The 16007-nt window shown below is 40.2% G+C and overlaps 1 protein-coding gene across 2 annotated transcripts in view; it reads right to left on the bottom strand.

The window, feature by feature from the left end:
• Positions 1–1714: 1714 nt before the first annotated feature.
• Positions 1715–16007, bottom strand: part of dync1li2 (dynein, cytoplasmic 1, light intermediate chain 2) — an 83905-nt gene continuing 69612 nt past the window's right edge. Inside the window, exons 12-13 of one of the 2 annotated variants that reach the window (XM_034192341.1) lie at positions 6546–6674; positions 1715–5430 (exon numbers count right to left, since the gene is read on the bottom strand). In XM_034192341.1, the coding sequence (XP_034048232.1) occupies positions 5414–5430; positions 6546–6674 (146 nt within the window). In that variant the 3' untranslated portion in view covers positions 1715–5413. Of the gene's footprint in view, positions 5436–6545; positions 6675–16007 lie in introns of both variants that reach the window. The other variant, XM_034192331.1, reaches the window with a different exon arrangement.

Below are 16007 nucleotides of genomic sequence, written 5' to 3' on the forward strand. Positions count from 1 at the left end.
GGGTACAAACAGCCAAAATGGGTTTCCTCAGGAGGGTGTCTGGTGAGACAGGGTGAGAAGCCTGGTCATTACGAGGAGCTCGGAGTAGAGCCGCTGCTCCTTCCCTTTGAAAGGAGCTAGCTGAGGCGGTTCAGGCATCTGGTAAGGATGCCTCCTGGGCATCTCCCTAGGGAGGTGTTCCAGGCACATCCAGCTGGGAGGAGACCCCAGAGAATACCCAAGATTAGGTAGAGAGACTATATCTCCACACTGGCCTGGAAACACCTCAGTATCCCCCAGTCAGAGGTGGTTAATATGGCCCGGGAAAGGGAAGATGGGTCCTCTGCTGGAGCTGTTGCCCCCACGACCCGATCACGGATAAATGGTTGAAGATGAAAGTGAGGTATTTATGTGCATGTGACTGAAATAAAATGTACTGTAAATAATAGAAAACATCCAGACTGTTAAAAATGTGACCTTTCCAAGTAGATTGAATCAAGTGAGCTGACTTGTGTAGTTCCTTGCACGTTTCACTTATTCAGTAGTTTCATCAGCGATAGCTTTCTGTTTAAAATGTATAATCAACACAAAGTTACCTGACAGTGTCCAATGACTGTGTATATGTAATTAATTTCAGAATATTAATATACACAAACATTTATTACCAAATTGTAAATTATTTAGGCTCCTCCCCTTTTTATTAGAGTTGCCACAGCAGCTTCATTATGGATCTACATGTCGATTTGCCACATTTATGCCGTATATCCTTCCTGACAACTCCACATTAATTGGAGAATGAGCACAGGTGGTTGTGAACCTTATTTTGGAATCAGGTGCACCAACCACTTGGCCACAAGGCTGCCCCCTCCAAATATTTACTATTACTATTAAGGCTTTGAGGTCAGATACAGGGATTTTCAAGTGATAAGTTCTGAGCCCCCTTGGCTGGGAAGAAGACCTATCTAGCAGGCCCATTAATACTGGTTACAATAGCATAAAGGGATTGAGTCTATGACTACAGACAAGTATTGTAGTGTATATTGCGAGTTGTCTTTGATTTTATGTTTGTATGGCCCAAAGACATTTGAGAGGTTTAAACTCTGCTCCTCTGATCATCATTGCATGAAAAGTCAACTTTTGACATCTTAATAAATTAAGGTCATGTTTACCTGATATTAAACTAGGTGGCTCTGCCCTCACATCTAATCAGAATCAAGAGTAAATCAACATCAAGTTTACAGTTGCATTTAGAGTTGCAGCCAAGTAGAAAACTGAAGAATTTGTAAATTTTGTCAGATGTCATGGCACTGTGTGGGAATTTACTCAATCAGCAGTGTTGAGTTGTCAGTCATTAAAAACACTGAATCATCAGCCTCACAAATGTGAATTTAGCAGTACATTTTTGTCCATGCAAAAATCATGTCAGGATTAAATTTAATTTATATCAGTTTTCTTTGCAATTAAGCAGGGCACACAGGGAAAGGTCTGCAAAATTACTGTAAGCAACTCTAAAAACTACCACATATCCACCTCTGAAATTTTGGATTCTGATGGATAAGGTGAGGACCAATAATCATTCTGGTTTTAAATAATCATCTTTGTTTTCAAAGAATTATAATCTGCTCTTACTGTACATCTGACATAAAATGACTTATTTTTAAAGTCTAATGTGAAATGTAGGTGCAAATTAGACTTATAAATAATTAAAACAAGACAAGCATTGAGGCGGCCAGTGTTTGGATTCTTGGTTTTTATTGAAGCTAGGTTTTGACAAACCATTTCCTTATCTTTATCAGCGTAAGAAGCTACAATCCACATGGACAGCATAGAGGCAACAGAACTGTTTAACTCATACAATCAAACTTCAGAATAATTTCAGGGCACTCAAAGTCAGCCATGTGGTTACAATACCTTGATATCCTGAATACAAAGGACTGGAAGCTCAAAGTCGTAGACTCTTATAGATGTCGGCATTTTAGTTGGGATGTCAGGACAGTCACACTCAAAATTTTGAGTACAAAAGTTACAAGATCCAGTAGTCAAATCTTTGGGACCAATGTCAAATCTTTACAAACACCAAATGCAACAGTGAAATCAAACAGCATGAGAGCACTTCATTGCACTAAGTAGAATGGTTAAAAAACAAAACAAAAAAACAGAGCTGCTAAGGTTCTTCAAGAAAAATAACGTGCCCGGAGATGTCAAAAATTACATTTGAGTATTTCTGAGCAAAGAAATACCTGACCCCCTTCACGACATGTTCTCTCCTAGATTAATAATACATCCACACCAGCAGAAAGGGGTTATTGCATTTAATCCTGAATGGTTCATCACTACCACCTTCTGAAGATAAACAGTGAAATTTTATCTTGTAGGTTAACTGCGGGTAGCAGTTCATTAATAGGTGAAGCAAAACAAGGGGAAAGAAATTTGCATCTTCAGTAGGAGCAACAAGAAATTGGTACAAGGTAGAATTCCAGGAAAAGTGCTTACTTCAACATATGGCAATACTGTTCCCAACTGATCTTCTCTTGTGCTTTGACCATCTCAAAAAGAGAACCTGGGTGTATATTCACCCAGTCATTTAAAAAATGAATGCTTCTTAACTGAACCAAAGTAAATCCAGAATAGGTGCAGCATTAAATTATGCATATCAGATTCAAAATCTGTTCTTGTGGTTATTATTGTGGTAAAAATAAACCTAACAAAAACCCTTATAACACTGTGTCCACGGATCAGATATTAGAAAATAAACCAGAAAGGGCAACTGTTAGTGCATTAAAAAAAAAAAAAAAGAGAAAGAAATCATGGTCCTGCCCCCTTTTTGAAGATTGAACCACAAATCCAGTTGGTTGTATCCCGTCAGAACAAACGGTTTCATCCTCTTTAGTGTAGATGAGCTCAGTAGTAAAATCCTAACTCCAGTTAAAGCAGTTTGTCTCATAGTTCGTCTACTATGACATATTCTGAACCAGACAAACGGCTTTAACAAATTTTGCAGCAATATGTTTATTTGTAAAAGAAACTATTGTCATGTCACTAATGTCTTTGTCCTGCTTGAAAATTCTGTGGAATCTACTGTAAGACTGGCTCGATGCTTTTATTGACCGCTCTGTCTCTCTTTGCAGATCTGCCCCAAAATGTAAACAATTCTATTACTTGTTACACCAAAACTCATCACAGGCTCTATGTAAAAAAGTCTTGGATTTGCATAATCCTGCTAACAATTCAACAGCTGTATAAACATGAAACTGCAGTGACAACAGTAATAACCATAATGAGCCTCACATTTTCTTGACTCCTGAAACCTATGCTGAAGAAGGTCTTTCTCCCATTTTATTTCATTTCTTAAGTTTGTGGGGTGTTAAATATGTAAAGATTGGAATGCAAAATCTCTGACAAAAGGTAGAAAAAAAAAAAGGACCATTGTTAATCCTATGGATAACTACCAACTAAAACAGAAAACTGACTAGTATGTCTTTGGTTACATGTTCCAAATCACTCGAGTTCTATATTTTGCTATTATACAAACAGCAAATAATTGCTCTCTTCACATCTTCCATGAAATCAGTGAAAGTTTTGCAGATGTTACATCCACAGGATTAAGAAGGACCTTGCATACATATTTATGAGCACACAGCTTTACAAAACCATAAATAATTAGATATTTTATAGCATGCTATATAATAGTTTTAACTTTAAAAAAGTCTCTAAGACAATTAAGTGACCCACTGAAGGACACACAAAACTATTTGGATCTAGAGTGTAAAGGCAGGGTGTGATGTGTGACAAACTATTGGCTGTATACTGAAGGCAAAAGTCATTGTAAAAGGGCAAAGAATGACAACAAACATGAAAAGCCAACTGGACAAACTGGTTTCCTACAGTGACATGTTTCTACTGCAACATGAAGTAGAAACTGGGAATGTTTTAACAATGTGAAGTATAGTGTGAATTAAGAAAGCAAAACCAAACTGTCAAGCTGTCAAGTCGCTGAAAGACATGAGTACAGTAACGCATTTGATCAAACAACCACAGGGGAGGAAAAAAAAAAAAAGTATTTTGGTTGTAAGCAGTTTAAACCGCAGTAAGTGTTCTTGCTGGGAACCAAAAGTTAAAACTTGAGTTTTCTAGGTATCAGCAGTCATTATAGTCTTCAACAGACATTCAACCGATTTCCCTACTGAACACTCAACTAAGCCACAGAAATATTACTTCTGAAAAATAATAGACCACAGGCTTTTTTGTACAAAAACAAAAATGTAAAATGAAATAAATTATTTGGATGAGAGAAAAAAAGGATAAAAACTTTTTTTTTTTTTTTTTAACAGATGGTGCTACAGTGCATTTCTTTCATGAAGATGAGCACCTCTACTATGACACAAACGACAAACTGTGCGAGGCACTTGGGAGTTATAGTAGGAAAGATACTGCCCCACCCCCTCCCCCAAAAATATACACACTTGTAGCTAAAAGAAGCGGTTCCATTGCAACCTAATTTCCTGTTGAATCTCAACCGGTCTTGAGTCAAAGAAGTTAGTTTAAAAAAAGTGGACATAATTACCTTTTATACAAAATCTAAATTTACCTGAAGATTTTTTTTTATTATTATTATTAATTTATATTTACAAAACCCTTCAAAATGACATGGGCGAATGATGTGATATGCAATCGGGTGTACAGATCTGTCATACAGTATTAGTGTCATGATGGTGATGCCAGTGGCATTTTCACGTGACAGTATGTGATACAGATTGAGCGTCTGCTTAAACCAATGAGCGGCACACAAAAATAAAATTAATAACAAGGACCTTGTATAAATACATCAAAGGAAACCATTTTTACATACCATGTTTGCAAGTATTTAAAATGCTTTCTTCAACAAATCTACTGAAAGACTGAATACCCTTCTCACTCAAACAATTCCTTCAGTGAGATAAGCTAAATCAGCGGTCACATGTCCAGCGTCGGTCCTGTTCGTAAGCTCAGGAGGAGAAGCCCCGAGCTTCTGGCTGTCAACCAAAGCGTGTGCGTGTTATGTTTTACTGACATCCTTCAGAAAAACAAAAACAAAACAAAAAGTAAGAGAGGACAGAAATAAAGCCAAGCATCCGTGCTTACAAATTTTATCAACAACTCCATCTCTGTTTATCCAACTCTTCCCATCGTCTCAGAACACCAAAATATCTGACAGCATCTGAAACTCATTTCGGTGAAACCACCGCATGTGCTGAATATTATAGACATTTGGAATTTGGTCAATTTGCTTATGCGTACATGTGCATGTTTGTGTAATTTTCCAGAGGATTAACGCAGTAGATCACACGACTGTTTTTCTTGCCCTCACGCTTCATTTTCTGTCGGTGGTGGTATGTTGTTAGCTGAAACCATGGAGTCTTGTTTGCGAGTCATCCTGTCCAACTCAGCCTGGACATCAGTCAAAACCGGCTTCTGCCCTTGGAAAGAAAACAGCAGACAAAGCCAAAAAGTAATCTCCTGTAGCTTCTGTGTGTATTTATGAATGACAGGCAATGTGGGGTCAGAGCACGGAGGCAGCAAACGGGGCTGGATGATGATGAGGTCCCATGCTGGAGACTGACAATACGCTGCCACTGCTACACGCATGCAAAACAAATCCAACAAGGAAAAAAAATGCAGGGGAGCATGCCCTTTTAGCTTCTTTTTTTTTAAAGCCATGATTCAGAGGTTAACATGGGTTAAATGCTGGAAGAAAAATGCATGTCAGTGCAAAGCATCCCTGAGCTGTTTATTGGGAACAAAATAAGTTACCTGATATACCTGGCTAAAAAAAAAAAAAAAAAAATATTATAACAAAGTATGAAACAGGGGAAAAAAGTATGCTGGAACAAAATTGCCAACATGTAAAACATGTCTAATGATCATCTTAACTTCAGCATACTATGTGGAAACATGGCACGAGTCAACAAATAAAGTGAATAACGACAGTAGGTGATGTCTCTATAAATGAGACATCTGAAAATGGAGGTTTGGTGCATACAGGCCTTCCACAAGACACTTCAGAGGAGTGTCAGAGGAGTAGATTTGTTTCTCCTTCAGGCTGTGTAAATAAAACTCAAGACAACAGCATTCATCCTGTTTTTAATTAAAGGACTGTGCTGCTTACATTGATGCTCGAGTCCAAACTACAGAAGTATCATACTGTTATTAGCAACGATTTTATAAAACATAAAATTGAGCAAATCAAAATTCTACAAAAAAGCACTCAACCCAACTTTCCACTGCAAATAAAAACTAAAATATATGCCTTCAAAAACATCACTCACAATGATCGCATTGGGGGGAGTAGTCCTCTGAAGACTGTTTAAAGTGGTTTTAAGTTCTCCTTTTACTGTTTTATGGTTAAGAAAATGGTTGCTAGTAATGTGTCTCGTTACTTTTTATATACTGGGCTTAAACATCACAGTGATGAGTAATAAGAAAGGTTCAATAAAAGACGATGGCTGCTACTCTTGAAAAAGGTTAGGAAAAAAAAGGAATGCCATTTATAATAAGATAATAGGCATCAGTGAGGTAGGAAGTTTTACCTGTTTTTTTGGCAGATCCTTGCACACCAGTTCCAACTGCTCCAGTTCCTGGGCTCCCTGGGGATCCAGTCTTTTTACTCAGTAGACTGTTGAAGAAGTTAGCCAGCACTCCCTCATTGGCAGTCCCTGCTAGAGAGAGAGAGAGAGAGAGAAAGACAAAGCATTACATACTGTTTTTTTTTTTATCATCCCAGAGTTATAATAAAAACAGCATTTGATGCCCCCCCTCCACCTTATTGGCATGTAAACACAAAATCAGTTCCAACAAAAGTGAATATATGTGAGCTATATTTTTTATTCAATGATAATTTCTTTGTAAATGTACTGGCCAGCAGAATACCACACAAACACAGTTTCAAATAAATAATCATGCTATTTTAAAATGATTATAAAACAATTACTCATACTTTAAGTCACATTTTTCAAAAAAAAAAAAAAAAAAAAGTTGAAGTCTGCAACTTATACTCTGCTGAAATTTGTATACTTCTTTGCCTTTCGGCTGTTCCCGTTAGGGGTCGCCACAGCAGATCAATCGTTTCCATCTCACCGTCCTCTGTATCTTCCTCTGTCACACCAACCACCTGCATGTCCTCTCTCAGCACATCCATGAACCTCCTCTTTGGTCTCCCTCTTCTCCTCCTGCCTGGTGGCTCCATCCTCAGCATCCTTCTCCCTATATACACTGGGTCCCTCCTCTGCACATGTCCAAACCATCTCAATCTCGCCTCTCTGACTTTGTCTCCAAACCGTCCCACCTGAGCTGTCCCTCTGATATGTTCATTCCTAATCTTGTCCATTCTTGTCACTCCCAAAGAGAATCTCAACATCTTCAGCTCTGCCACCTCCAGCTCTGCCTCCTGTCTTTGTTAGTGCCACTGTCTCTAAACCATACAACATAGCTGGTCTCACTACTGTTTTGTAAACTTTCCCCTTCACTCTTGCTGATATTCTTCGGTCACAAATCACTCCTGCCACCTTTCTCCACCCACTCCACCCTGCCTGCACTCTCTTCTTCACCTCTCTACCACACTCTCCATTACTTTGAACAGCTGACCCCAAATATTTAAACTCATCTACTTTCACCACTTCTACTCCTTGTAACTGCACTATTCCACTGGGCTCCCTCTCATTCACACACATGTACTCAGTCTTGCTTCTACTGACTTTCATTCCCCTTCTCTCCAAAGCATATCTCCACTTCTCCAGACTAGACTCAACTTGCTCTCTACTCTCACTACAGATCACAATGTCATCTGCAAACATCATAGTCCATGGGGACTCCTGTCTGATCTCATCCGTCAACCTGTCCATCACCACTGCAAACAAGAAAGGACTCAGAGCTGATCCTTGGTGTAATCCCACCTCCACCTTGAATGAGTCTGTCATTCCGACTGCGCATCTCACCGCTGTCACACTATTCTTGTACATGTCCTGCACTACCCTAACATACTTCTCTGCCACTCCAGACTTCCTCATACAATACCACAACTCTTCTCTTGGCACCCTATCATCAGCTTTTTCTAAGTCCACAAACACACAATGTAACTCTTTCTGTCCTTCTCTGTACTTTTCCAACAGTATTCTCAGTGCAAACATTGCATCTGTAGTGCTCTTTCTCAGCATGAAACCATATTGCTGCTCACAGATCATCTGTTTTCTAAGCCTAGCTTCTACTACTCTTTCCCATAACTTCATGCTGTGGCTGATCAGCTTTATGCCTCTGTAGTTACTGCAGCTCTGCACATCACCCTTGTTCTTGAAAATAGGAACCAGCACATTTCGTCTCCACTCCTCAGGCATGCTCTCACTTCCAAGATTTTATTAAACAATCTGGTTAGAAACTCTACTGCCATCTCTCCTAGACATTTCCATGCCTCCACTGGAATGTCATCTGGACCGACTGCCTTTCCACTCTTCATCCTCTTCATAGCAGCCCTCACTTGTTCCTTGCTAATCTCTTGTACTTCCTGATTTACTCTCACCACATCATCCAGCCTTTTCTCTCGCTCATTTTCTTTATTCATCAACTCTGCAAAATATTCCCTCCACCTTCTCAGCACACACTCCTCACTTGTCAGCACATTACCATGTGCATCTTTTACCACCCTAACCTGCTGCACATCCTTTCCAGCTCTGTCCCTTTGTCTGGCCAATCAGTACAAGTCCTTTTCTCCTTCCTTACTATTCAACTTCTTGTACAGCTCGCAATATGCCTTTTCCTTTGCTTTTGCCACTTCTCTTTTCGCCTTACGCCGCATCTCCTTGTACTCTTGTCTACTTTCATCTCTCCGACTATCCCAAAACTTTTTCGCCAACCTCTTTCTCCTTATGCTTTCCTGGACCTCTTCATTCCACCACCCAGTCTCCTTGTCTTCCTTCCAATGTCCAGATGTCATACCCAGTACTGTCCTAGCTGTCTCCCTCACATCTGCAGTACTTTTCCAGTTGTCCAAAATTGCTTCCCCTCCAACCAGTGCTTCTCTCACCTGCTCGCTAAATTTCACACAACAGTCTTCCTCCTTCAGCTTCCACCATCTGATCCTTTGTTGAGCTCTCACTCTTCTTCTTTACCTCTAAAGTCATCCTACAAACAACCATCCTGTGCTGTCTAGTGACACTCTCTCCTGCTACCACCTTACAGTCTGTGATTTCTTTTAGCTTGCATCTCCTATAAAGAATGTAGTCCACCTGTGTGCACCTTCCTCCACTCTTATATGTTACCCTGTGCTCCTCCCTTTTCTTAAAGTAGGTATTCACCACAGCCATTTCCATCCTTTTTGCAAAATCAACTACCATCTGTCCTTCCCCATTCCTATCCTTGATACCATATCTACCCATTACTTCCTCATCACCTCTGTTCCCTTCACCAACATGCCCATTGAAGTCTGCTCCTATCACCACTCTTTCATGCTTGGGCATACTCTCCACCACCTCATCTAACACACTCCAGAAATCTTCTTTCTCCATCTCACAACCAACCTGTGGGGCATATGCACTGATGATATTCATCATCACCCCTTCAATTTCCAACTTCACACTCATCACCCTGTCAGACACTCGCTTAACCTCCAACACACTTTTACCATACTCTTCCTTTAAAATGACCCCAACACCATTTCTCTTCCTGTCCTCACCATGGTACAACAACTTGTACCCACCGCCGATGCTCCTGCTCTTACTTCCCTTCCACTTGGTCTCTTGCACACACAATATGGCTACCTTTCTCCTCTCCATCATATCAGCCAGCTCTCTCCCTTTACCAGTCATACTACCAACATTCAAAGTCCCCACTCTCATTTCCACCCTTCTAGTTTTCTTCTTCTCCCGCTGTTCGTGGCAACGTTTTCCTCCTCTTCTTCGTCGTCTTCGCACAGCAGTAGCCCAATTTCCACCGGCACCCTGTTGGGCAATAGCACCGGTGGCGGACGTTGTTAACCCGGGCCGCGACCGATCCGGTATGGGAATTCGATTCTGAGTCTGCATAGTTCGGTTGGCTTGTTTTACGCCGGATGCCCTTCCTGACGCAACCCTCGTCTTATCCGGGCTTGGGACCGGCACTCAGAATGTACTGGCTGCACACCCCATGTGGCTGAGTTTGCTGAAATTTGTATACAACAAAGAAAAAAAAACAAAAAACAAATGCATAAATAGAACTCAATTTTCATATTGATTATTATTAAAGTTGAAATTCACACATTTCAATTTCACACGTTTCAAACATCACAATGTTTGAAACATTGCTGCTCTTGGTGTTTGAACTGCCCCGAGGGGACAAATAACATTTCTTGAATTTGACATTTATGAATATTTAATGCGCCTAAAGCATTTGTACAGTACTATATATATATATATATATATATATATATATATATACACACACATTAAGCAGAGCATCACAACAGCACTACTTCAAGTTCTTTACCATTTTTAGTGAGTAGCCACCACTGCTGTGATATAAAACTGCTTTAATTGTGACATATCATCACCTTCCAAAAATAATGGCCTAAGTCATATTTTCCAAAACATGACGTAGGCCATTATTTTAGGTGACGATATACAGGAAAATATGGACTGCTAATGTGTACTAGCTTCGCACACTTAATGAACTACAAGTGCAGCAGAGAAACTGAAAGCTTACTTCAGTTATTTTCTTATAGTATTCTGCAAATCCAACATCATATTCTTGTCAATACTTCTTATTCAATACTTGAGATTGACCGGAGAATCAGCACAGCAGGAGCGGTTTTGCATTTGCTCTACTGTACTGTTGTGACAAAAAGAGAGCTGAGCCAAAAGGTGAAGCTCTTGATCTACTGGTCTTCGTTCCTACTCTCACCTATGGTCACGAGAGTTGGGTCATGACCGAAAGAACTGGATCGCGAGTACAAGCGGCCGAAATGGGCTTCCTTAGGAGGGTGGCTGGTGTCTCCCTAAGAGATAGGGTGAGAAGCTCAGTCATACGTGGGAAGTTCGGAGTAGAGCCGCTGCTCCTTCGCGCTGAAAGGAGCCAGCTGAGGTGGTTCAGGCATCTGGTAAGGATAACCCCTGGATGCCTCCCTATGGAGGTGTTCCAGGCACGGACATCTGGGAGGAGACCCCGTGGAAGACCCAGGACTAGGTGGAGAGATTACATCTCCACACTGGCCTGGGAACACCTCGGGATCCACCAGTCGGAGGTGGTTAATGTGGCTCGGGAAAGGGAATTCTGGGGTCCCCTGCTGGAACTGTTGCCCCCGCGACTTGATCCAGGATAAGTAGTTGAAGATGAGTGAGTGAGTGACTTGTTATTCACATTCTGCACATGCTCGGTAGGACCCCCAAAAAAACAAAACACACCTTCTGGACCACTTTATTTTTTTTAATACATGTGAAAGCAGTCTGACGTTTACTTCATTGATGCTGAACATTCCTGTGATAAATTTAACTCAGTGTTTCTGCAACGTTTTCAGACCAAGGACCACTTACCCAATTAATATATATAATAATAATAAAAATAATTAAAAAAAAAAAGGTCTGCTTACCTCTCAATCAGTATAGTACTATCTATTTGACTCTGGGGTCATTTTTAAACAGTCAGTGAAAATAATTAATTAAAACATTAATTTAAAATGTTATATTTTACCAATATACTTCAGGACCATGTGAGGTGGCTCATGGACCACCAGTGGGCTGCAAAGCACTATTGGAAAAGGGCTGATTTAACTGAATATGATAAACCAGAACCAAAGCCTCCTGCCAGAGGATGAAGTCGGCACAGAGGATAATCCAGCTCCCATTTGGAACTGGATTTTTTATGATCAGCATGTTGATTTAGCACAGGTGTTACGTTGGATGCCCTTCCTGATGCTACTTCAAATCTGTAAGTTGAATAGGCGCAATGTGCACGTTTTGACGGTGCAAAGAAAACTGAACACGAAGAACACAGGAAGACACGAGAGGGACATGCAACCTCTACATAAAAAGGAACTTAAAACACTGGCAAACAAGCAGCACTTATCAAATGGTAGGCGAGACAATTGTCTTTCTGTTTATGTTTTTATTTAATCTTTATTTCTAGCCATGCTAGAATCCATCTGGAGTCTGGAAGAATGCACCCTGTTGCAGAGATTCAAAGAGACACAAATTAAGTTCTAGGCCAGAAAAGCTGGCATAATCTGATAGATATACCTTCCTTCAGTGGTGGGCACTGGGCACAGCTAACCAAACAGTTAGCTTCGATAACCACTAATCCACTAACTGAAAACTTAACGTTTATAAATGAAAAAATGACATATTTACAAATACATATTTACAAACCCACCATGTTTTAGTAACTGTGTTATACCGACCAGCGAACCACTGACGTCAGGAAACTAATGTACCCATAATGCAATGCGGCATGTGTGTCTAAATGCTAAAAACTTCAAAATTAGTGCATTACTTTAAAACTAAAAACATAGATGATATTTTCACTTTGTAAAAGGACAGACGTGATGTTAATGTCAACAACTTGTCCACAATTAGTTTGTTTAAAATTATAACCATAAGTCAAAACTGTCTGCCTGTGCATGACTCCAGTGAGATGACCGGCAGGCAGTGGTGGGCACACTTCCGATAACAGATAATTATCGAAGATAATGTTTTCATTATGGGATTATGTTTTTAGATAACTTTAAAAACCATTATCGGACTAATTATCATCCGATGAATTGTCGTCTGATAACTTTTAGACTGATAACGTAGTAAACCAAGCTGAACAGCAGTAAACATTTTTAAAATTTAAAATCAGTTGAGACCGACCTGTTTAGTTTCCTAAGAGATGTACAGTTCTACCCTCTGCAAACAGAAGCGAGCTAGTTTCAGGAGAAACCACTCTACCCTCTGGAGGCAAAGAAGAACTGTTCCCAAAAAAAAAAAAAAAAAAAAAATCATTTTCTTTAACACTATACTGATACGCTGGCAATATCACCCAAGTCATCCAGAGGCATACATTTTTAACTTATGGTTCAAATTTTAACCAAACTAATTTTGGACAAGTTATTTAAAATGACTGTCATGCCTGAAGTTTTATAAAGTGAAAACATCAGATATATCTTTTAGTTTTGAAGTAATGTGCTCATTTTTAAGGATTTGTGAGCACATGCTGTGCCCAGCAGTGCATTGTGGGTAATCTCAGTACGTTCATGACAGGACAAATGCATTTCAGACACTCTGTTCAGGCTCCACGGACAGTAGCATTAAACTCTAGTGCCTAAAACTCTCGTGAATATATTCTCTGGGTTTATACAACCCCTGGCAATAATTATGGAATCACCGGCCTCGGAGGATGTTCATTCAGTTGTTTAATTTTGTAGAAAAAAAGCAGATCACAGACATGACACAAAACTAAAGTAATTTCAAATGGTAACTTTCTGGCTTTAAGAAACACTATAAGAAATCAGGAAAAAAAAATTGTGGCAGTTAGTAACGGTTACTTTTTTAGACCAATCAGAGGGAAAAAAATATGGACTCACTCAATTCTGAGGAATAAATTATGGAATCATCCTGTAAATTTTCGTCCCCAAAACTAACACCTGCATCAAATCAGATCTGCTTGTTAGTCTGCATCTAAAAAGGAGTGATCACACCTTGGAGAGCTGTTGCACCAAGTGGACTGACATGAATCATGGCTCCAACAGGAGAGATGTCAATTGAAACAAAAGAAGAGGATTATCAAACTCTTAAAAGAGGGTAAATCATCACGCAGTGTTGCAAAAGATGTTGGTTGTTCACAGTCAGCTGTGTCTAAACTCTGGACCAAATACAAACAACATGGGAAGGCTGTTAAAGGCAAACATACTGGCAGACAAAGGAAGACATCAAGGCGTCAAGACAGAAAACTTAAAGCAATATGTCTCAAAAATCAAAAATGCACAACAAAACAAATGAGGAACGAATGGGAGGAAACTGGAGTCAACGTCTGTGACCGAACTGTAAGAAACCGCCTAAAGGAAATGGAATTTACATACAGAAAAGCTAAACGAAACCCATCATTCAAATCAAATCAAAATCAAATCAATTTTATTTATATAGCGCCAAACCACAACAAACAGTTGCCCCAAGGCACTTTATATTGTAAGGCAAAAGCCATACAATAATTGCGTAAAAACCCCAACGGTCAAAACGACCCCCTATGAGTAAGCACTTGGCAACAGTGGGAAGGAAAAACTCCCTTTTAACAGGAAGAAACCTCCAGCAGAACCAGGCTCAGGGAGGGGCAGTCTTCTGCTGGGACTGGTTGGGGCTGAGGGAGAGAACCAGGAAAAAGACATGCTGTGGAGGGGAGCAGAGATCATTCACTAATGATTAAATGCAGAGTGGTGCATACAGAGCAAAAGGAGAAAGAAACACTCAGTGCATCATGGGAACCCCCCAGCAGTCTAAGTCTATAGCAGCATAACTAACGGATGGTTCAGGGTCACCTGATCCAGCCCTAACTATAAGCTTTAGCAAAAAGGAAAGTTTTAAGCCTAATCTTAAAAGTAGAGAGGGTGTCTGTCTCCCTGATCTGAATTGGGAGCTGGTTCCACAGGAGAGGAGCCTGAAAGCTAAGGGCTCTGCCTCCCATTCTACTCTTACAAACCCTAGGAACTACAACTAAGCCTGCAGTCTGAGAGCGAAGCGCTCTATTGGGGTGATATGGTACTATGAGGTCCCTAAGATAAGATGGGACCTCATTATTCAAAACTTTATAAGTAAGAAGAAGAACTTTAAATTCTATTCTGGAATTAACAGGAAGCCAATGAAGAGAAGCCAATATGGGTGAGATATGCTCTCTCCTTCTACAACCCCTGGCAAAAATTATGGAATCACCGGCTTCGGAGGATGTTCATTCTGTTTAATTTTGTAGAAAAAAAGCAGATCACAGACATGACACAAAACTAAAGTCATTTCAAATGGCAACTTTCTGGCTTTAAGAAACACTATAAGAAATCAGGAAAAAAAAAATTGTGGCAGTCAGTAACGGTTACTTTTTCAGACCAAGCAGAGGGAAAAAAAATATGGAATCACTCAATTCTGAGGAAAAAATTATGGAATCATGAAAAACAAAAGAACGCTCCAACACATCACTAGTATTTTGTTGCACCACCTCTGGCTTTTATAACAGCTTGCAGTCTCTGAGGCATGGACCTAATGAGTGACAAACAGTACTCTTCATCAATCTGGCTCCAACTTTCTCTGATTGCTGTTGCCAGATCAGCTTTGCAGGTTGGAGCCTTGTCATGGACCATTTTCTTCAACTTCCACCAAAGATTTTCAATTGGATTAAGATCTGGACTCTTTGCAGGCCATGACACTGACCCTGTGTGTCTTTTTGCAAGGAATGTTTTCACAGTTTTTGCTCTATGGCAAGATGCATTATCATCTTGAAAATTGATTTCATCATCCCCAAACATTCTTTCAATTGATGGGATAAGAAAAGTGTCCAAAATATCAACGTAAACTTGTGCATTTATTGATGATCTTAGGGACCTCATAGTACCATATCACCCCAATAGAGCGCTTCGCTCTCAGACTGCAGGCTTACTTGTAGTTCCTAGAGTTTGTAAGAGTAGAATGGGAGGCAGAGCCTTCAGCTTTCAGGCTCCTCTCCTGTGGAACCAGCTCCCAATTCAGATCAGGGAGACAGACACCCTCTCTACTTTTAAGATTAGGCTTAAAACTTTCCTTTTTGCTAAAGCTTATAGTTAGGGCTGGATCAGGTGACCCTGAACCATCCCTTAGTTATGCTGCTATAGACTTAGACTGCTGGGGGGTTCCCATGATGCACTGAGTGTTTCTTTCTCCTTTTGCTCTGTATGCACCACTCTGCATTTAATCATTAGTGAATGATCTCTGCTCCCCTCCACAGAATGTCTTTTTCCTCGTTCTCTCCCTCAGCCCCAACGAGTCCCAGCAGAAGACTGCCCCTCCCTGAGCCTGGTTCTGCTGGAGGTTTCTTCC

The sequence above is a fragment of the Thalassophryne amazonica genome, chromosome 2 (assembly GCF_902500255.1).
Source record: "Thalassophryne amazonica chromosome 2, fThaAma1.1, whole genome shotgun sequence".
NCBI lineage: Eukaryota > Metazoa > Chordata > Actinopteri > Batrachoidiformes > Batrachoididae > Thalassophryne > Thalassophryne amazonica.